Here is a 21,542-nt window from a genome sequence, read left to right as displayed (position 1 = left end):
TTGTCCATGGGAGAAAGAGGTGGACATTAGGATAGAGTGGAGAGAGAACAGTTAAAGTGCAGCATGCAGAGAGTGAAGTTCAAACGGATTTTGTTCTTCACGGATCAGCTGCTTTTGGAGACAGGCTGAATCCAGATGTAGCCGAAGTGAAGGCAGTGGTGGAAATGGTGTTCCTGACGGTTGTGTTCTAGGGTCGACAAGTTCCTGCTGAGTGGAACTAGAGGAGAGGACCAGGAGGAATGTTGGATGGACATCCAGGAGCAGCCAGTCCACCAGATGCTAGAGTTGGTCAGCACAGGGCCAGTGAGGACGCAAGCAGGCACTTCAGACTGGAGCTTGAAGCAGCCAGAGCCCCGGGCATTGTCCAGCAGTGTTTACAAGTGGGGCTCTGATCAATACTGAGCAGACACTACCGGTCCCACCGAGGCTTGTTTCCATCAGTATGCCAACACTCCTGATAAATATATTGAATGGGTGGAAGAGAGTTGCCATCTGTCCTCTCAGCAGTCCTCACAAATGTTTACAGGGACTTGCAGTCAGGTGCCCTGCAATTCCCATACCAGACGATGATGCAGCTAGTCAGGGCACTTGATGGCATTCCTGGTTGAGGTGGGGACAAGCCTCACTCACTTCAATCTCCTCAGGAAGAGGAGAGCCTGCTGTGCTTTCTTGACCAAAGAAGTGGTGTTGAGAGACCAGGTGAGATCGTCCATTATGTGAACTCCCAGAAACTCTGTGCTTCTAATTGTCTTCACGGAGGAGCTGTGTATATGCAGTGACAACTGGATTAGCCTGCACCTCCCCACCTCCTTGGTCTTGTCGAAGTTGAGACTCAAATTGTTGTGTCTGCACCGTTCTACCAGGTGCTCTATGTCCTCTCTATATGCCTTCTTGTCATTGTCGTTGGTAACACCAGCCTACCACTGTTGTGTCATCAGCGCCCTTGATGGCTCACTTTGAACTAGATCTAACAGTACAGTCATGCACCAGCAGTTGGCTGAGCATGCAGCCCTGGGGGCTGCCAGTGCTAAGAGTGGTGGAGCTGGAGATGTTTCTGTTAACACAGACTGACTGCGACTTTTCTGTCAAAAAGCCCAGGGCCCATTTACAGAGAGAGGTGTTGTGACCCAATGAGGAAAGTTTACCTCACCAGGTTCTGAGGGATTATCCTATTAAATGCCGAGATGAAGTTGATAAACAGCGTCCTAGCATATGAGGCACCATTTTCCAGGTGGGACAGTACAGAGTAGAGAGCAGAGGCTATGGCATCATCAATGGACCAACTTGAGTGATAAGCGAACTGGAATGGGTCCAATGTAGCTGGAAGGTGGGACTTAATGCAATCCATAGCCAGCTGCTCACAGCAGTTCATCATTGTTGAGGTCAGAGCCACTGGACAGTAGTCGTTGGGGCAGTTTACTGTCACCCTCGTGGCCACTGGGATGACATGGTCACCTTGAAGTCTGAGGGGGAAGTGGTCTGCTCCAGGGAGACATTGAAGATGCTTGTTAGAACCTCTGTTAACTTGGCTGTACAGTCCCTCAGCATCTGACCACGTACATTATCAGGCCCCACAGTTTTACTTAGGTTGACTCTGGCTAAGGTTGTTCTTACGTCAGCTGCAGCCAGACAGAGTGCCTGTTCCTTGGGGGGGAAAGGAAGTGGGGGGGGGGGGCTTCGTCACCGGCATGTCATTCCGTGCATCAAACTGAGTGTAAACAACGTTCAGGAAGAGAAATTTCACTGACGTCCATGGGCTGTGGTCTGAAAGCCCCATCACATGCGCCTTGTGCCTCTCGTGGCACAGAAATGGCTGTGTAATCTCTGTGAATAAGGTAGTTCTATCTTGTTGATGGCATGGAAAAGCACAGCTCAGGCTGACCTGGAACTGCCTTATCCCCTAATATATCAGCAGGGTCCTGATCTCTCAGCTGTAGCCAGACCTGCGCTGTCAGCCATGACTTCTGATTTCCCCTACATATTTAGATGTGTTTAATGACGATGATGTTCTCAATACACTTCTCTATGTAGCCGGTCACAGGTATCGCATATTAGGTTAATTTGGTGGTCATAGGCGGCCTCTTCCCTGAACATGCCCCAGGAGAGTTGATGGGCTTGTGTGAAAAATAAATTACAAGGTATAAGGGAAAGGGACTGATTGGATTGCTCTGCTGGTGGTCAGCATGGATACAATGGGTTGAATAGCCTTCCCATGTGCTGTTCCTTGAACTCTCTCTCATCCCTGTGTTCCCTGTATCTTCCTACTACAGGGGTTTCCTGGTATTTGCAGACTCTTCATGCGGAGAGACTTTCTGTACTACTTGATCTCTGCATATGTGAGCTTGACACTTTTCCAGGGTTTTCTCTTTGCTGGATTAGTCTGAACCTGCTATGTAGTTTGTATTGTCTGGGCTGTCTGGGCTACCTGGGCTCTTTGCATTATCTAGGGTCTCTGTATTTTCTGAGGTCCTCCTCTATTTCCCAGTTTCCCTGATCCCACTATATTCCCTGGACTCTCTGCATTCCCTGGTCTTCCTGCGTTCCCTAAATTATCTGTTCCTTGAATTCATTGTGCCACCTAGCTTCTCTGTATCCTTACATTCTGCCTATCTTCTTTATTTTCTGATGTTTCAGTGTCCTCTGGTGACCAGTTACTCTGTCTAGCCTCTCTGAAAAGCTAATTCATCCTCGTTATTATCTTGGCTGCAATTCCAACAGTGATCTTTGACACTGAACAGCATTTCCATTACTGGAACAATATTTAAAGTAACATGTCTGCAACTGCGTTCTTGTTGTCAGGTTGTGCGGAAGGAAGAAAAGCTTGACAATAACCAAGCCAGGAGAGGATGGCGTCTCAGCCATGGAGAAGGGAGCCAACAATGGGAGAGAGGAAGATGCGTCTAGACAAGGTGAACTGAAAGCTGAGGCAAAAGGATCTGACGAGTGGATCCAGCTGATTGATAAAGAGAACTTGGACATCACTCCTGAATCTACAGAGGCCACCAAGCTAATGAGAAGGGATGAATCTGGAGAACTGCCCAATATAGAGGTGACAGCAACAACACAGGATCAAGAGAACAGGAGTTAAGTGGGAAAGGAGATGGTATCGGGAACCATTCCTCTTGTCCCCACGCTCTCTAAATGTCACTGACTTGGTGCAAACATACTAAATCAGCCTTTTTGATCAGCCCTGTGCAATGCCACCTAGTGCCAATATTCATGGTTTGCTTGAAGCACTATCAGACCGTCCTAAGGAGAGACATTTTGGTTTTCCTGTCGGACTGATGCACTGTTGTATTGAACTCTACTGTTCCCATCCTTGTGTTGAACCATCTGGCCTTTCTCCAAACTGTGCTGCTCTTGTTTAGCACCATTTCACTCCAGTGTTGGACAAAGCTGCTCTCTAGTCAGGTCAAGCCTTTGTGACATCAGACAATGCTACCCTTGTGTTTGGTAGGGATGCCTCTCCGTTGGATTGCATCGCTCTTATGCAAGGATAATTCACTTTGGTGTCAGACCCTCTGTTGTGTGCATGCAATGTATCTTTGTGAAGACCTTTAGCCTTCCTATCCCAATTATCTTCTCCCCTCTGGATTTCCACCTAAACAATGGTGGTTGCTCTCGAGGGACAAGGAGATGAACACACCCTCGTTATGATGTACAAAGATACAGGAGGAATGGAAATCATTGGGTCTACAGTCAGCTCTTCCCCCTCCTTTAGATGGCAGGTTGAGAATGCTGTGTACTGGGAGAGACTAGGGGTCTTGCCCAGGGGCGAGGGAATTCAGGGGAGGGCGCAGTCCGCCCAGCTACCTTGCCCAGTCAGAAAGTAAATTAAGAATTAAAATGCAGCTCTACTTGGGACTTAACACATTCAATATTGGACTCAGGACTAGTCCCTTGTGCATGCAGTACTTTTGCATTCATGAAATGAAGTTTGACTTCATTCCAGTGAGTCCATTACCAGAAAGAGTTAAAGCAGAATAACTTGACTTGGGATGGTTCCATAAAAATGCAGTGTTAACTATCCTCCTCTGGGACTGAATCTACTTTCTCTGCAAAGGTCCAGATTTATAAACCCGGGAACTCTTCATCCAATTTCAGCTGTTAATTCATGGGAACCTACTGGGAGCAAATTGGCAATCTGATAATTAATTCCGTGAAAGTGGCAGGAACTAAATGGAACATAGAATGTTGCTCTGAAGAAAGCCTTACAGGATATTGTTTAGCAGAGACAATAGTTCAGAACTGAGGGCAGTGGTTGACCACTATAGATTTTATCTGAGGTATAGATGATGCTACTTGTCTGATAAAGAGAACCTGCTCACCCATTCCTGCCACCAAAGGAGCATTTGCCATAACTGAAATCAATCAGAAGTTGATCAATTCCACAGCTATCACTAACCATTCTCAATTTAGGGATTGTCACATTCTGCAATTAATAGACAAATTGCTCATTTCTCACTGTCAGTTGGTAAAGTGTCTAATTCCTGCAACCTAATAGTAACTTGTCCAAATTCTGTATCTTATCAGTCAAATGATCTGTTCCAGAACCAAGCAGTGACGTGATCCAGTGCCAAAATGGATTTAGGGTATTTCAAGTCACACAACCAATCAATAATGTGAAAAGTGTGGTTTATATTTAAACAGCACATTCCTTGTACAACATCCCAAATCACTTTATAGATGATGATGTCTCATTATTTTAAAGAATTTTCCTATGTACAGCAGGAGAGCAAGCTGCCAATTTATGCACAACAAGTTCCCACAGTGGGAGTGGTTATGTATTTGATAGTGATGTTATTCCACTCTCATATCAATCTGAAGGTGCTCTTTGATCACATCAGCATTGTGTCCCAGTGCCACACCTGTTTGGCTATGTTCAGGTGTCGAGACACTTGGCCAGCAGGGAGTCACGTTCATAAACAGCAAACTCCCTATTCCCACAGCTGATTATTAAGAGGTCCCATTTTCACAGTCCAACTTGATGGTAAAGATCTTATTCCCTGATCTAATCAACAAAGCATCCCTTTCTCATAAAATGATTTGCAAAGTTTCATTCCTTGAATTATTCATTGGAGTGTTGTAGTGTGCTGCTGATTCACAAGGTAAGTCATTCCCACAGCTGGTTTATTCCCATTCTCATGACCCATCAGTCATTTATTCACTTAACTAGTTGAGTGCCCAGTTCCCTCAGCTGATCCAGAAGAAAACAAAATCTACCCCAAGTTCCAGAAAATGATAAAGATCCATCTGTGTAGAGGAGTCGTTTATTGATGAACTCTGCCAGCCTCAAACATCCAGTACTATTGAAACATGAAGGGACCATTTCATCCAGCTGCAAGCTGTAGAGGCTGTATCCCATGTTGTCAGAAACAAAGGCCTTATCTGTTATTAGGTATGCAAGATGGGTACTGAATCAGTCAGGTAATATGAACATATCCTGTCTCAGTTTCTCCCTTTTCCCCACCATCTCCTCTCGCCAACTGCTAGCCATTGCATGCCCTTCCCATCCATACCCTTCTTTCCTTCCTTCCATCTTCACTTTCTCCCTTCTGACCTACTTTCTGCCTTATTTCCCCTAATGTGGGCCTTACTCCTCTCCCCTCACTCCCCAGTCTTCCAGCCATTCACCTCTCTCCTCAACCCTTACCACAGTCTGGGCCATCCTACTCAACCCCACATCCCCCACTGCCTGCATCCCACCCACTCCTCTACCCTCGCCCCCCACACAAACCCTCCTCCTAAGCCGCTACACTTACCCCATTTACTAACAAACTTACTGGGATCATCCTGCCCACCCTTTGCATTCCCTGGCCTCCATCACAATCCAAAGCCATCCGATATGGACAACGCCAACTCCCCCAACATTATTTACAACCTGCCATCTGTCCCTCTTTCATTGCTCAATGGTGATTATCACTTTGGGCTTCAACTCAATGGTGAATGACAACTGTCTCAAGCGTGTTCATCAATGGGTGGCTGGAAAGAGATTGACCGCCTACAGATAATTGGCACCCATTCACTGTACTCTATATATTACTATGCTCATCCTAGGCACAGACTATCACTGTTTCAATGGCATATTTATTCAAAACAATTCATAACCTGTACAGTACTTGATTCATGGAACCATTTGGATAAAGGAAAACAATTCACACACATATGCGTTTGTGATTTTGTGTAGGCGTGTGTGTGTGTGTGAGAGAGAGAGGGGAGAGATGACTGCTTGAATCCTACAGACTGGTGTCTTCCTAATCTGTTCAAGGCCAATCTGCATATTTCTGAACTAGCATGAAAATTGTGAACTCCCTGGGGATGTCTTGTAATCTGCAGGCAGTAAAGAGAAACTCCCGGCGGCCTGCTGTCAGTCAACACATTGAGAATGAATTCTCACCACATTTTCTTGGGATACTTAGTAACAAAATGAAAGCAGGAATATTGACTACTTTTGAGACACAGGAGACTGTAGGTGCTGGAGGAACTGCGCAGGTCAGGGAACATTCATGGAGAGAAATGGACAATTTCAGGTCAGGTTCCATCATCTGGAATTATCCATCTCCAGATGAAGACTTGTGACCCGGGAGGTCAACTGTCCATTTCCCTGCTGAGTTCCTCCAGTGTTTCGAATGCGACAGCAAGGGCTGTGATCTGTTTGCTTTTGAATGACCTGGATGATGGAAAGTTTAGAGGACAGTGATGTCTTGTTCTGTTCTGTAGATAGTTACATGTTTATTTCAGTTGTGCATAGAAATATTGCTTAGGCACAAATTTCCCAATGGACTGGATTTGCAGTAGCATAATTACACTTATTATTTACAAGACAAACATATTTAAAACAACACAAGCACTGAAGACAAAGAGATAGAAATATTCACTAGGTCAGACTGCATTCAGTGGGAAAAGGACTTAACATACCGGTTAATTACTCAGGTGTGGGACAGATGGCGGCTGGGGATCACGGGCTAAGGCTGGCCAGAGCTGACCCGGAGATGAGCAGGAGAGAAGCTGCTCAGTTACAAAATAGACACAGAGGGCTGAAGGTGTTGGAATTGGAAGCAATAAACAATCTGCTCGACCGCTGACCTCCTCCAGTCGATCGTTTGTTGCCCAATTAGAAGAGCTCTGCTAGACATCCCAAAGGAGGCAAGTATTTCAGCTAACGTTCTTCAAGGATATAGATATAACAGTGGAGGAAGATTTGGAAGCATGGGGCATGGGGGAGGATTACCTTGGAGACAGAGGAAGCCAACTAACATGAACTCACTATGGCTCTAGTGAAAGAGTAGCTCAGTGCGTGATTAAAGAGAAACCCCCGAGAGTCTCTGTTGGCATGTACATTGAACCATCCAGAACAAGTTCTTCCCAAATTTTCCTGGGATTCTTGTATTAGCAACAGAATAAAAGCAAGAATATTAAATACTTGTTAACAGACAAAATTGTGTTCAACATATCTGATTGTTCCAAATGAATTGAAATATGATGAACAACTATGTGTCTATTGGCATTTCCATATTCCGTTACAATATAGGAGACCATTTCATCAACGCCAGCTCACAGTGCAATTCCAGCCTCCACTAATATTCCCAGTAACCTCTTCTCACTTCCCCATCACCCCCCACGTCCCCATCAGATTCGACTGCTCACCTACACACTCAGAATCATTTACTGAGGCCAAATAACCTGCTGGTTTTGAGGTTGTAGGAGGAAACTGTCGATTATTTCCCGTTCCCTGGCAACCACCTCTGCTGCTTTCACTGCTTTACAGATAAACTGAGAAATAACACTAAGCGTGACATGATGAGATACAAGTATTTATTTTGGGTCTTTTGTGTATTTTAATTGGATTCCATGAAATTGATAAGCCTCTATTGTGTGTCTATTAGTCTGAGTTTCACAATTCCATTGGAACAGATAGGGTTATGTATTTGTATTAAATTCACTCATTGTGAAAACTGCGAGTTTCATTAATTTTTGATGAGAGTTGTTAAAGTCACTGCCGCAGTTTTGTGCCCTCCTTTCTTTCTCTTGGTCTGTTTCTGCCTGTCTATGTGTTTGGTCCTCACCACTTCTGGCAGTGTACATGACTGATCTGAGTGACAGTGGGAATATTCGATCCCAGTTTGTTGGATTGTGATGGGAGGATGAATTCTGGCTGAGATCAGTTTGTTCAGTGCACCAACACAGCCTCTGGTGGACTGAGGAAAAAATAGAAGACTTTCTACCTGGCATAAAGCTCAAAATTTACCAAGCAGCATTGACCCCTGACTTCCTATGCATCTCTGAGAGCCGAACTGCCTACTACAGGGTATCTCAAAGTACTGGGAAAATGCCAATGTTAGTGGCATAAACTTTGGCAAGTTCACTGGACAGATAAGAAAACTAACATCTACGTCCTCTGCCAGCCCAACATCTCCTGTACACTCAGTTGCCTTCATTGGACTGGGAACTTTACTTGACACTAGACCTTCAAAACAGACACTTTTGTCCAAGTTCCGTCACTGAGAGAGATGCCCGGGTAGACAGAGAAAAAGGTTCAAGCATGTGACCAAAACCTCCTTGAACAAGTGCATCATTCACATGAACTCCTGGCCACCTCTAGCCCCTGACAATTCAGAGGGAAGAAAGACCATTCAGCATTGATTTTGTGAGCAACTAGTCCATGCATTGGAACACATCAGGGTAAACAGGAGTAGGAGTGCCCCCACCCACAAACTAATCTATCCCTCCCCATTCATCACATCAGACGCCTCCTCCCCTGTCAGTAGAAGAGCAGCACACACAACTGCTGGAGGACCTCAGCAGGCCAGACAAATAAAGAGCAGACATTCAGCTGAAATCCTTCATCAGGACTGGAAATAAAGGGGGCAAAAGCCAGAATAAGAAGGCAGGGGAGAACAGAGGAGGGCAAGCTGGTAGGTGATAGGTGAGACCAGGTGAGGGAGAAGGTGGGTGGGTTAGGAAAGAGAGGTGATATGAGAAGCTGGGAAGGCATACATTGGTGAAAGTGGTAAAGGGCCGAAGAAGAAAGAACATGATAGGAGAGGGTAGTGAACCATGGAATAATGGGAAGGAGGTGGGGAACTAGGTGGAGGAGATTGGCAGGTCATGAGGGCAGGGGAAGGGAAGAGAAGGGGTGAGAGGGTCACATGAATGAGGGAAACAAAGGAGAGCAGTTAAAAGAAATCAATGTTGATACCATCCTGTTTGAGACGACCAAGATGGAACGAGGTGTTGCTCTTTGAACCTGCATCTGTCCTCATTATGGTAGAGGAGGCCATGGACAGATATGCTGGTGTGGGAATGGGAAGTGGAATTGAAATGGGTGGCCGATGGGAGATATTATCTGTTAGAGTGGACACAGCAAAGATGTCGAACAAAGTGGTCGCCAATTGGTGTCGGCTCTGCCGCAAAATTTGTGTCTCCATCTGTAGAAGAATCTGTGATTCCTACACCGGCCTCATCGTTCACCTCAGAACCCATGTGGAAACAAATCAGCCTTTGTCCTAAGAAGAGGAGACTCCATCTAATTCATGTATGGATAATGAATGCGGACAGCAAACACAAATGAAAAATGTGAAAATAGGTTGAGTAGCCAAGACTTCTAAAGTTGAAAATAATCAATTGACTATCCATGATGGGAATGTTGCAGGAACAAACTGGATCATTGATGGCCGAGGGAGAAGAGTGATACACTCAGATCTGATAGGTGAAAGGTTCTGATGATAATTTGATTCATTCAGGTCCCAGCTTTAATTGGTAGCGTGGTCACATTCGAATCGGTGAGGGAGGTCTCAAACAGTTCTGGGAACGAGAGATTTTTGAAAAGGAGCTTTTGCAAGATTTCAGCTTTTTTCAGAAGCACAGTCATGGTTCATTGGCAAAGGCAAATAAAAATAATGCAGGGACAAGCAGTGTGGCAATTTTTTTGGAGCAGCCTTTGTGTGAGAGGATCAGAGTTAGAGTGGGAAGACTTTGAGAACAGGGCGAGGTAAGTATCTGATGAGTTTCTTCTTCATCTGGAATTGCATAGTTAGAGCTGTGCGAATGGTTGTGTTTTTTTGTGTGAGATGTGGGAATTCCAAGAGACCTCCACCTTTCCACATAACCACATCACGAGCTGCATGGTGCATTGACTCTCCCCCTTCCCCTCCCTCAGTTCAGCATTCCAGGGTTCCGTTGTTTTAGACGTGATAGAGTGGGAGGGATTAAAGGAGGAGGGGTCGTGTTACTATTCAAGGAAAATGTCACAGTCGTGCTCAGTCAGACAGACTGGAGAACTCGTCCAGTGAAACATTATGGGTGGAACTGATTAATAAGAAAGGTATGGACATATTAATGGAGCTAATTTACAGACTACGCAACAGTCCAACGGATTCAGAGGAACAAATTTGTAGAGAGATTGAATAGGGTTGTAAGAAACATAGGGGTATTAGAGTAGGCGATTTTAATTTTCCACGTATTGACTGGAACTCCCATACTGCAAAGGGACTAGCTAGGATAGCATTTGTTAAAGTGTTCAGGAAAGTTTTCTTAATCAGTACATAGAAGTCCCAACGAGAGAGTGCAATACTTAATCTGCTATTAGGGAATGAGACAGGGCAGGTGACAGAAGTTTGTGCAGGCAAACACTTCACATCTAGTGATCATAATGCCATTAGTTTCAAAGTAAATATACAAAAAGATAGGTCTGGTCTGGCAAGTGTGGATTGGGACAGGCTGTTTTCTGGCAAAAGTGTATTTGGTAAGGGGGAGGCCGTCAACAGTGACATTCTGAGAGTACAAAGCTTGTATGTGCCTGTCAGGATAAAAGGTAAAGATAACAGGTGCAGGGAACCTTGGTTTTCAAGAGATATTGAGGCCCTGGTTAATTAAAATAAAGGAGGCACATTGCAGGTATAGGCAGGTAGGAACAAATGAGGTTTTCATGAGTATAAGAAATACAAGAGAACTCTTAAGAAAGAAATCAGCAGGGCTAAAAGAAGGCATCAGGTTGCCTTAGCAGACAAGGTGAAGGAGAATCCCAAGGGATTATACAGATATGTTAAAAGCAAAAGGATTGGAAGGGACAAAATTGGTCCTCTGGAAGATCAGAATGGCAATCGATATGTGGAGCCAGAGGAGATGGTCGGGGGGGGGGGATCTTAAATGAATTTTGTGCATCTGTATTCACTCAGGAGATGGACACAATGACTACAGAAGTGAGGCAAAGTGGCATCAACTTCATGGACCCTATACAGATTACAGAGGAGGAGATGTTTGCTGCCTTGAGGCAAATTAGGGTGGATAAATTACTGAAAACTGTAGGTGATCCTTTCACCCTGTATCTATAGGACTCTACAACTCCTCAAGTATATAAGTATATGGTTGTATTGCCCATCTGTATTTTGCACTATTACTTTTTAATGCACATTTTGTGTTCTTTTTTTACCTCAATGCTTACTTTTTGTATTTTAAAGTATACATTTCCAACTGGGCATCCTTGCAACAATAATTTCCTTCAGGATAAATAAAGTTTTCTTACCTTATCTTTTCTTATCTTATCTTAAATCCCCAAGGCCTGACAAGGTGTCCCTAGGACCCTGCAGGAGGCAAACGCAGAAACTGCCAGGCCCCTAGCAGAAATACTTAAATCGTCCTTAGTGACAGCTGAGATGCCAGAGGATAGGAGGATAGCCAATGTTATTCCACTGTATAAGAAAGGTTCTAAAAATAAACTATGAAATTATAGGCTAGTGAGAAAGTTATTGTAAGATATTCTAAGGGACCTGATATGAGTATTTTGACAGACATGTACTGATCAGGGATAGTCTGCATGTCTTCATGCTGGTAGGTTGTGATCAACCAAAGCAATGGAGTTTTTTTTTGAGGAAGTTACCAGGAAAGTTGATGAAAGCAAGGCAGTGGATGTTGTCTACATGGACTTTCGCAAGGCATTTGACAAGGTCCCACATGGGAGGTTGGCCAAGACGATTCAGTTGCTCAGCATTCAAGAGGTAGTAAATTGGATCAGCCATTGGCTTCACGGGAGAAGCCAAGGAGTAGTAGTAGGCCGCTGCCTGTCTGACTGGAGGCCTGTGACTAGTGGATCAGTGCTGGGTCCGATGCTGTTTGTCATCTATATCAATGGTCTGGGTGGCAATGTGGTTAATTGGATCAGCAAATTTACAGATGACACTAAAATTAGAGTGTAGTGGACAGCAAGGAAGACTATCGTGCCTTGCAGTGGGATCTGGACCAGTTGGGAAAATGGCAGATGGACTTCAATGCGGACAAGTGCGAGGTGTTGCACTTTAGTAAGAGCAGCCAGGGTAGGTCTTACACTGTGAATGACAGAGCACTGAACAGTGTGGTAGGACAAAGGGACCTGGGAATACACGACCATAATTCATTGAAAGTGGCCTCATAGATAGATAGGGTCAAAAAAAAAGCTTTTGGCCCATTGGCCTTCATAAATCAATGTATTGAGTACAGGAGATGGGATATTAAATTGAAGTTGTATAATACACTGGTGCGGCCTAATTTGGAGTACTCTGCAGTTTTGGTCACCAACCTACAGGAAAGATGTAAATAAGGTTGAAAGAGTACAGAGAAAATTTACAGGGATGTTCCCAGGTCTGGAAGAACTGAGTTACAGTATATGGAAAGACTGAATAGACCGCAGACCACAAGATATAGCAGCAGAATTAGGCCATTTTGCCCATTGAATCTGCTCCACCATTTCGACTGATCCAATTTTCCTCTCAGCCCCAATCTCTTGCCTTCTCCCCGTGTCCCGACATGTCTTGACCAATCAAGAATCTATCAACCTCTGCCTTAAATATACATAAACACATGGCCTCCACAGCTGCCTGTGGAAAGGAAGTCCACAGATTCACCACTCACTGGTTAAAGAAATTTCTCCTCCTCTCTATTCTAAAAACATTACACTCTATTCTGAGGCTGTGTCCTCCGGTCTTAGACTCACCCACCATAAGAAACACTCTCTCCGCATCGACTGGATCAAGGCCTTTCACCATTCAATAGGTGTCAATGAGGTCACCCCTCATTCTTCTGAATTCTAATGAGTACAGACCCCGAGCCGTCAAACACTCTTCATATGACAAAGCCATCAATTCCATCATCCAAATCATTGACATATAAAGTAAAAAGAATCGGTCCCTACACAAACCCTAGTAGAACACCACTAGTCATCTGCAGCCAATCACAAAAGGCTCCCTTTATTCCCACTCCTTGCCTCCTGCCAGTCAGTCACTGTCCTATCCATGCTAGAATCTTTCCATGAGCTTGTAGCTTGATAAACAGCCTCATGACTGGCACCTTGTCAAAGGCCTTCTGAAAATCCAAATACACAGCATCATCCAATTCTCTTGCTTAAAAAATTATTTTTTCAAAAAATCCCACCGATTTATCTGGAAAAATTTACATTTGAGGAAATCATGCTGACTATGGTTTATTTTATCATGTGCTTCCAAGTACCCTGAGATCTCATCCTTAATAATCGGCTCCAACATCTTCCCAACCACTGGGGTCAGACTAACTGGCCTATAGTTTCCTTTCTTCTGCCTTTCTCCCTTCTTGAAAAGTGGATTGACACTTGCAATTTTCAGGTCTTCCAGAATCATTCCAGAATCTTGTGATTCTTAAAAGATGATTACTAATGCCTCCACAATCTCCTCACCTCTTTCAGAACTCTGGGGTGAACACCATCTGGTCCAGGTGACTTATCTACCTTCAGACCTTTCAATTTCCAAAGAACCTTCTCTATAGTTATGGTAAGACCGTAAGACTATAAGACATAGGGGCAGAATTAGGCCATCTGGCCCATCGAGTCTGCTCCGCCATTCAATCATGGCTGATCCTTTTTTCTATCCCCTCCTCAACCCCAGTTCTCAGCCCTCACCCTGTAACCTTTAATGTCATGTCCAATCAAGAACCTATCAATCTCTGCCTTAAATACACCCAATGACCTGGCCTCCACAACTGCATGTGGCAACAAGTTCCACAAATTCACAACCCTTTGGCTAAAGAAATTTCTCCGCATATCTGTTTCGAAAGGGCGCCCTTCTATCCTGAGGGTGTGCCCTCTTGTCCTAGACTCTCCCACTATAGGAAACATCCTTTCCACACCTACTCTGTCTCGGCCTTTCAACATGCGGAAGGTTTCAATGAGATCCCCCTCATCCTTCTGAATTCCAGTGAGTACACACATTCCTCGTATGTCAACCCTTTCATTCCTGGAATCATCCTTGTAAACCACCTCTGGACCCTCTCCAATGCCAGCACATCTTTTCTTAGATGAGGGGCCCAAAACTGTTCACAATACTCAAGGTGTCTTATAAAGCCTCAGCATCACATCCTTGCTGTTGTATTTTAGACCTCTTGAAATGAATGCTAACATGGCATCTGCCTTCCCCACCGCTGACTCAACCTGCAAGTTAACCTTCAGGGTGTTCTGCACAAGAATTCCTAGGTTCTGCATCTAGGTTCAAGAACTCCTGCATCTCAGATTCCTGAATTTTCTCCCCATTTATAAAATAGTCTGCACATTTATTTCTACTACCAAAGTGCATGACCATGGATTTTCCAACATTGTATTTCATTTGCACTTTCTTGCCCATTCTCCTAATCTAAGTCCTTCTGCATCCTGCCTGTTTCCTCAACACTACCTGCCCCTCCATCAATCTTCATATCATCTGCAAACTTGGCAACAAAGCCATCTATTCCATCTCAATCATTTATATACAGCATAAAAAGAAGTGGTCCCAACACCAACCCCTGTGGAACACCACTAGTCACTGGCAGCCAACCAGAAAAGGATCCTTTTATTCCCACTCACTGCCTCCTACCAATCAGCCAATGCTCTAACCATGTTAGTAACTTTCCTGTAATACCATGGGCTCTTAACTTGGTAAGCAGCCTCATGCATGGCACCTTGTCAAAGGCCTTCTGAAAGTCCAGTTATACAACATCCACTGCATCCCCTCTATCTATCCTACCTGTAATTTCCTCAAAGAATTCCAACAAGTTTGTCAGGCAGGATTTTCCCTGAAGGAAACCATGCTGACTTTGTACTATCTTGTCCTGTGTCACCAAGTACTCCATCACCTCATCCTTAACAACTGACTCCATCATCTTCCCAACTACTGAGGTCAAGCTTTATACACCTCACCACTCCTGAGACCTGGATCTTCCACCATACAGCTGGTATTTTCCACAGTGAAGACTGATGCAAAATACTTATTCATTTCATCCGCCATTTCCTTGTCCCCATTACTACCTCCCTAGCAGTCCGATATCTACTCTCACCTCTTTTATATTTCATGTATCTGAAGAAACCTTTGGTATCCTTTTTAATATATTAGGTTAGAACTTTATTCCTTGGGACATTAAAGATCAAGAGGAGATGTGATAGATGTATATAAAATTATGAGGGGTATAGATAACGTAAATGCAAGCAGTCTTTTTCCACTGAGGTTGGGTGGGACTACAACTAGGGGTGATGGGTAAAGATGAAAGGTGAGAAGTTTAAGGGGAACACGAGGGGAAACGTCTTCAACCAGAGGGTTGGAAGAGTGTGGAATGAGCTGCCAGCACAAGTAGTGCATGCAGGATCAATTTCAACATTTAAGAGAAGTTTGAATAGGTGCATGGTTGGTAGGGGTATGGAGGGCTCTGGCCCCAGTGCTGGGTGATGGAAGTAGTCAGCTCAATTGGCTTGGCATGGACCAGATGGGCTGAAGGGCCTGTTTCTGTGCTGTACTTTTCTATGCCGCTATGACTCTATGACGATGATAGGGCAAAATTGCAGTCAGTGGGATGATTGCAATGTAAAAGTGGGACAGAATCGAAAGGGGTGACAAATACAGGTCCGAAGCTGCTATTTTGGAATTCACACAGTATACAGAATAAGATAGATAATCTGGCAACACAGTTAGAGATTGGCAGGTATGACATTGTGGATATTACCGAGTTATCACTGAATGAGTATCATAGTTAGGAGCTTGACATCCAAGGATACACATTGTATTGAAAGGACCGGCAGGTAGGCAGAGGGGGTGTCAAGGCCCAGTTGGTTAAAAATGAAGTCAAATCCTTAGAAAGAAGTGACAGAATTGTAAGACATAGAACCTTTGTGGGTAGAATTATGAAACTGCAAGGGAAAAAAGACCCTGATGGGAAATATACACAGGGCCCCGAACAGTAGCTAAGATGTAGGATATAAATTACAAAGTGAGAGAAAAAGCAATGTTACTATAGTCATGGGATTTCAGTACGCAGGTTAAATGAGAAAATCAGGTTGGTGCTGGATCCCAAGAGAAAGAATTTGTAGAATGCTCATGAGGTGGCTTTTTAGAGCAGTTTGTGGTTGAGCCTGCTAGGGGATCAGCTATTCTGGATTGAGTGCTGTGTAATAAGCCTGATTTGATTAGAGAGCTTAAGGTAGAGGAACCCTTAGGAGCCAGTGAACATAATATGATAGAATTCACCCTACCATTTGAGAGGGAGTAGCTAAAAATCAGATGTATTAGTATACAGTGGAGTAAAGAGAATAAGAAAGCCATGGGAGAGGAGCGGTCTAAAGTTGGTTGGAAGGGGACATAAGCAGGGATGATAGCTGGAGTTTCTGGGAGTCATTTCAAAGGCACAAGATAAATATATTCCAAAGATGAAGTAGTATTCTAAAGGAAGGATGAGGCAATCATGGCTGACAAAGGACGTCAAAGCCAACATAAAAGCAAAAGAGAGGTTATCTAATAGAGGAAAAATTGGTAGGAAGGTAGAGGACTGGGAAACTTTTAAAAATAACCAGAAGGAAACTAAAAAGCTATAAGGGGGAGAAGATGAAATATCTACCCAATAATATCAAAGAGGATACCAAAGAGGTTTTTTTTTAAGATATACAAGGAGTAAAAGGGAGGTAAGAATAAATATTGGAATGTTGAAAAATAACATTTGAGAGGTAGTAATGGGGACAAGAAAATGGCAGATGAACTGAATAAAGATATTGCATCAGTCTTCTCTGTGGAAGACACTAGCATTATGCCAGAAGTTCAAGGGTCTCAGGGAGCAGACATCTGTAACTAGGGAGAAGGCGCTTGGGAAACTGAAAGGTCTGAATAAGTCACCTGGACCAGATGAACTACACCTCGGAGTTCTCAAGGAAGTAGCTGAACAGATTGTGGAGGCATTAGAAATGATCTACCAAGATTCACTAGATTCTGGAATGATTCCATGGACTGGAAAATTGCAAACATCACTCCACTCTTCAAGAAGGGAGTGAGGTAGAAGAAAGAAAATTAAAAGCTAGTTAGTCTGACCTCAGTTGTTGGGAAGATGTTAGAGTCAATTTTTAAGAATGTGGTTTCATGATAACATAGGCCAAAGTTAGCATGGTTTCCTTAAGGGAGAATCTTAACTGACAAGTCTGTTAGAATTCTTTGAGGAAATAACAAGTATGATAGACAAAGGAGAATTGATGGATTTTATGTACTTGGATTTTCAGAAGGCCATTGACAAGGTTCTGCACATAATGTTGAACAAGATAAGGGCACAAGGCATTTAGAGGAAAGATTCGCACATGGATAGAGCATTGGCTGATTGGCAGGAGGCAAAGAGTGGGAATAAAGGGAACCTTTCTAATTGACTGCATGGATAGAGCATTGGCTGATTGGCAGGAGGCAAAGCGAGGGAATAAAAGGAACCTATCTAATTGGCTGTATGGATAGAGCATTGGCTGATTGGCAGGAGGCAAAGAGAGGGAATAAAGGGAACCTTTCTAATTGGCTGCATGGATAGAGCATTGGCTGATTGGCAGGAGGCAAAGAGTGGGAATAAAGGGAACCTTTCTAATTGGCTGCATGGATAGAGCATTGGCTGATTGGCAGGAGGTAAAGAGTTGGAATAAAGGGAGTCCTTTCTAATTGGCTGCATGGATAGAGCATTGCCTGATTGGCAGGAGGCAAAGAGTGGGAATAAAGGGAGTTCTTTCTAATTGGCTGCATGGATAGAGCATTGGCTGATTGGCAGGAGGCAAAGAGTGGGAATAAAGGGAGTCCTTTCTAATTGGCTGCATGGATAGAGCATTGGCTGATTGGCAGGAGGCAAAGAGAGGGAATAAAGGGAGTCCTTTCTAATTGGCTGCATGGATAGAGCATTGGCTGATTGGCAGGAGGCAAAGAGTTGGAATAAAGGGAGTCCTTTCTAATTGGCTATATGGATAGAGCATTGGCTGATTGGCAGGAGCAAGTAGTGGGAATAAAGGGAACCTTTCTAATTGGCTGCATGGATAGAGCATTGGCTGATTGGCAGGTGGCAAAGAGCGGGAATAAAGAGAACGTTTCTAATTGGCTGCATGGATAGATCATTAGCTGATTGGGAGGAGGCAAAGAGAGGGAATAAAGGGAACCTTTATAATTGGCTGCATGGATAGAGCATTGGCTGATTGGCAGCAGGCAAAGAGTGGGAATAAAGTGAGCCTTTCTTATTGGCTGCATGGATAGAGCATTGGCTGATTGGCAGGAGGCAAAGAGAGGGAATAACGGGAACCTTTCTAATTGGCTGCATGGATAGAGCATTGGCTGATTGGCAGGAGGCAAAGAGAACGAATAAAGGGAGTCCTTTCTAATTGGCTGCATGGATAGAGCATTGGCTGATTGGCAGGAGGCAAGGAGAGGGAATAAAAGGAGTCCTTTCTAATTGGCTGCATGGAGAGAGCATTGGCTGATTGGCAGGAGGCAAAGAGTGGGAATAAAGGGAGTCCTTTCTAATTGGCTGCATGGATAGAGCATTGGCTGATTGGGAGGAGGCAAAGAGTGGGAATAAAGGGAGTCCTTTCTAATTGGCTGCATGGATAGAGCATTGGCTGATTGGCAGGAGGGAAAGAGTGGGAATAAAGGGAACCTTTCTAATTGGGTGCATGGATAGAGCATTGGCTGATTGGCAGGAGGCAATGAAGGGAATAAAGGGAGTCCTTTCTAATTGCAAACAACAGGAATTCTGCAGATGCTGGAAATTCAAGCAACATACATCAAAGTTGCTGGTGAACGCAGCAGGCCAGGCAGCATCTATAGGAAGAGGCGCAGTCGACGTTTCAGGCCGAGACCCTTCGTCAGGACTAACTGAAGGAAGAGTGAGTAAGGGATTTGAAAGCTGGAGGGGGAGGGGGAGATGCAAAATGATAGGAGAAGACAGGAGGGGGAGGGATGGAGCTGAGAGCTGGACAGGTGATAGGCAGAAGGGGATACGAGAGGATCATGGGACAGGAGGTCCGGGAAGAAAGACGGGAGGGGGGGGTGACCCAGAGGATGGGCAAGAGGTATATTCAGAGGGACAGAGGGAGAAAAAGGAGAGTGAGAGAAAGAATGTGTGCATTAAAAAGAGTAACAGATGGGGTACGAGGGGGAGGTGGGGCCTAGCGGAAGTTAGAGAAGTCAATGTTCATGCCATCAGGTTGGAGGCTACCCAGACGGAATATAAGGTGTTGTTCCTCCAACCTGAGTGTGGCTTCATCTTTACAGTAGAGGAGGCCGTGGATAGACATGTCAGAATGGGAATGGGATGTGGAATTAAAATGTGTGGCCACTGGGAGATCCTGCTTTCTCTGGCGGACAGAGCGTAGATGTTCAGCAAAGCGGTCTCCCAGTCTGCGTCGGGTCTCACCAATATATAAAAGGCCACATCGGGAGCACCGGACGCAGTATATCACCCCAGTCGACTCACAGGTGAAGTGATGCCTCACCTGGAAGGACTGTTTGGGGCCCTGAATGGTGGTAAGTGAGGAAGTGTAAGGGCATGTGTAGCACTTGTTCCGCTTACATGGATAAGTGCTAGGAGGGAGATCAGTGGGGAGGGATGGGGGGGACGAATGGACAAGGGAGTTGTGTAGGGAGCGATCCCTGCGGAATGCAGAGAGAGGCGGGGAGGGAAAGATATGCTTAGTGGTGGGATCCCGTTGGAGGTGGCGGAAGTTACGGAGAATAATATGTTGGACCCGGAGGCTGGTGGGGTGGTAGGTGAGGACCAGGGGAACCCTATTCCTAGTGGGGTGGTGGGAGGATGGAGTGAGAGCAGATGTACGTGAAATGGGGAGATGCGTTTAAGAGCAGAGTTGATAGTGGAGGAAGGGAAGCCCCTTTCTTTAAAAAATGAAGACATCTCCCTCGTCCTAGAATGAAAAGCCTCATCCTGAGAGCAGATGCGGCGGAGACGGAGGAATTGCGAGAAGGGGATGGCGTTTTTGCAAGAGACAGGGTGAGAAGAGGAATAGTCCAGATAGTTGTGAGAGTCAGTAGGCTTATAGTAGACATCAGTGGATAAGCTGTCTCCAGAGACAGAGACAGAAAGATCTAGAAAGGGGAGGGAGGTGTCAGAAATGGACCAGGTAAACTTGAGGGCAGGGTGAAAGTTGGAGGCAAAGTTAATAAAGTCAACGAGTTCTGCATGCATGCAGGATGCAGCGCCAATGCAGTCGTCGATGTAGCGAAGGAAAAGTGGGGGACAGATACCAGAATAGGCACGGAACATAGATTGTTCCACAAACCCAACAAAAAGGCAGGCATAGCTAGGACCCATACGGGTGCCCATAGCTACACCTTTAGTTTGGAGGAAATGGGAGGAGCAAAAGGAGAAATTATTAAGAGTAAGGACTAATTCCGCTAGACGGAGCAGAGTGGTGGTAGAGGGGAACTGATTAGGTCTGGAATCCAAAAAGAAGCGTAGAGCTTTGAGACCTTCCTGATGGGGGATGGAAGTATATAAGGACTGGACATCCATGGTGAAAATAAAGCGGTGGGGGCAAGGGAACTTAAAATCATCGAAAAGTTTAAGAGCGTGAGAAGTGTCACGAACATAGGTCGGAAGGGATTGAACAAGGGGTGATAAAACAGTGTTGAGGTATGCAGAAATGAGTTCAGTGGGGCAGGAGCAAGCTGAGACAATAGGTCGGCCAGGACAGGCAGGTTTGTGGATCTTGGGTAGGAGGTAGAAACGGGAAGTGCGGGGTGTGGGAACTATAAGGTTGGTAGCAGTGGATGGGAGATGCCCTGAGCGGATAAAGTCGGTGATGGTGTGGGAGACAATGGCCTGGTGCTCCTTAGTGGGGTCACGATCGAGGGGTAAATAAGAGGAGGTATCCGCGAGTTGTCGCTGGGCCTCGGCAAGGTAGAGGTCAGTACGCCAGACTACAACAGCACCCCCCTTATCGGCGGGTTTAATAATAATGTTAGGATTAGTGCGGAGGGAGTGGAGAGCAGAGCGTTCCGAAGGAGTGAGGTTGGAATGGGGACAAGGTGCGGTGAAGTCGAGACGGTTGATGTCCCGTCGGCAGTTGGCAATAAAGAGATCCAGAGCAGGCAGAAGACCAGAGCGGGATGTCCATGAAGAAGAGGAGGGTTGAAGACGGGAGAAGGGGTCATCGGTGGGGGTGGAAGAGTCCTTGCCGAAGAAGTAGGCTCGGAGACGGAGACGGCGGAAGAAAAGTTCCGCATCGTGGCGAACACGGAACTCGCTGAGGTGTGGGCGAAGGGGGACAAAGGTGAGGC

The 21,542-nt window shown here is 45.1% G+C and overlaps 1 protein-coding gene across 1 annotated transcript in view; it reads left to right on the top strand.

Moving 5' to 3' along the window:
• LOC134354315 (mucin-2-like) overlaps positions 1-7,854 on the top strand; it is a 94,583-nt gene extending 86,729 nt beyond the window's left edge. The window contains exon 8 of the mRNA XM_063063242.1: positions 2,800-7,854. Coding sequence (XP_062919312.1) covers positions 2,800-3,088 — 289 coding nt within the window. The 3' untranslated portion in view covers positions 3,089-7,854. The remainder of the gene's footprint in view (positions 1-2,799) is intronic.
• The last annotated feature ends 13,688 nt before the right edge of the window (positions 7,855-21,542 follow it).

This window comes from Mobula hypostoma, chromosome 11 (assembly GCF_963921235.1).
Source record: "Mobula hypostoma chromosome 11, sMobHyp1.1, whole genome shotgun sequence".
NCBI lineage: Eukaryota > Metazoa > Chordata > Chondrichthyes > Myliobatiformes > Myliobatidae > Mobula > Mobula hypostoma.
The sequence above is the reverse complement of the archived record's forward strand: the minus strand, read 5'-3'. Positions and strand labels throughout refer to the sequence as shown.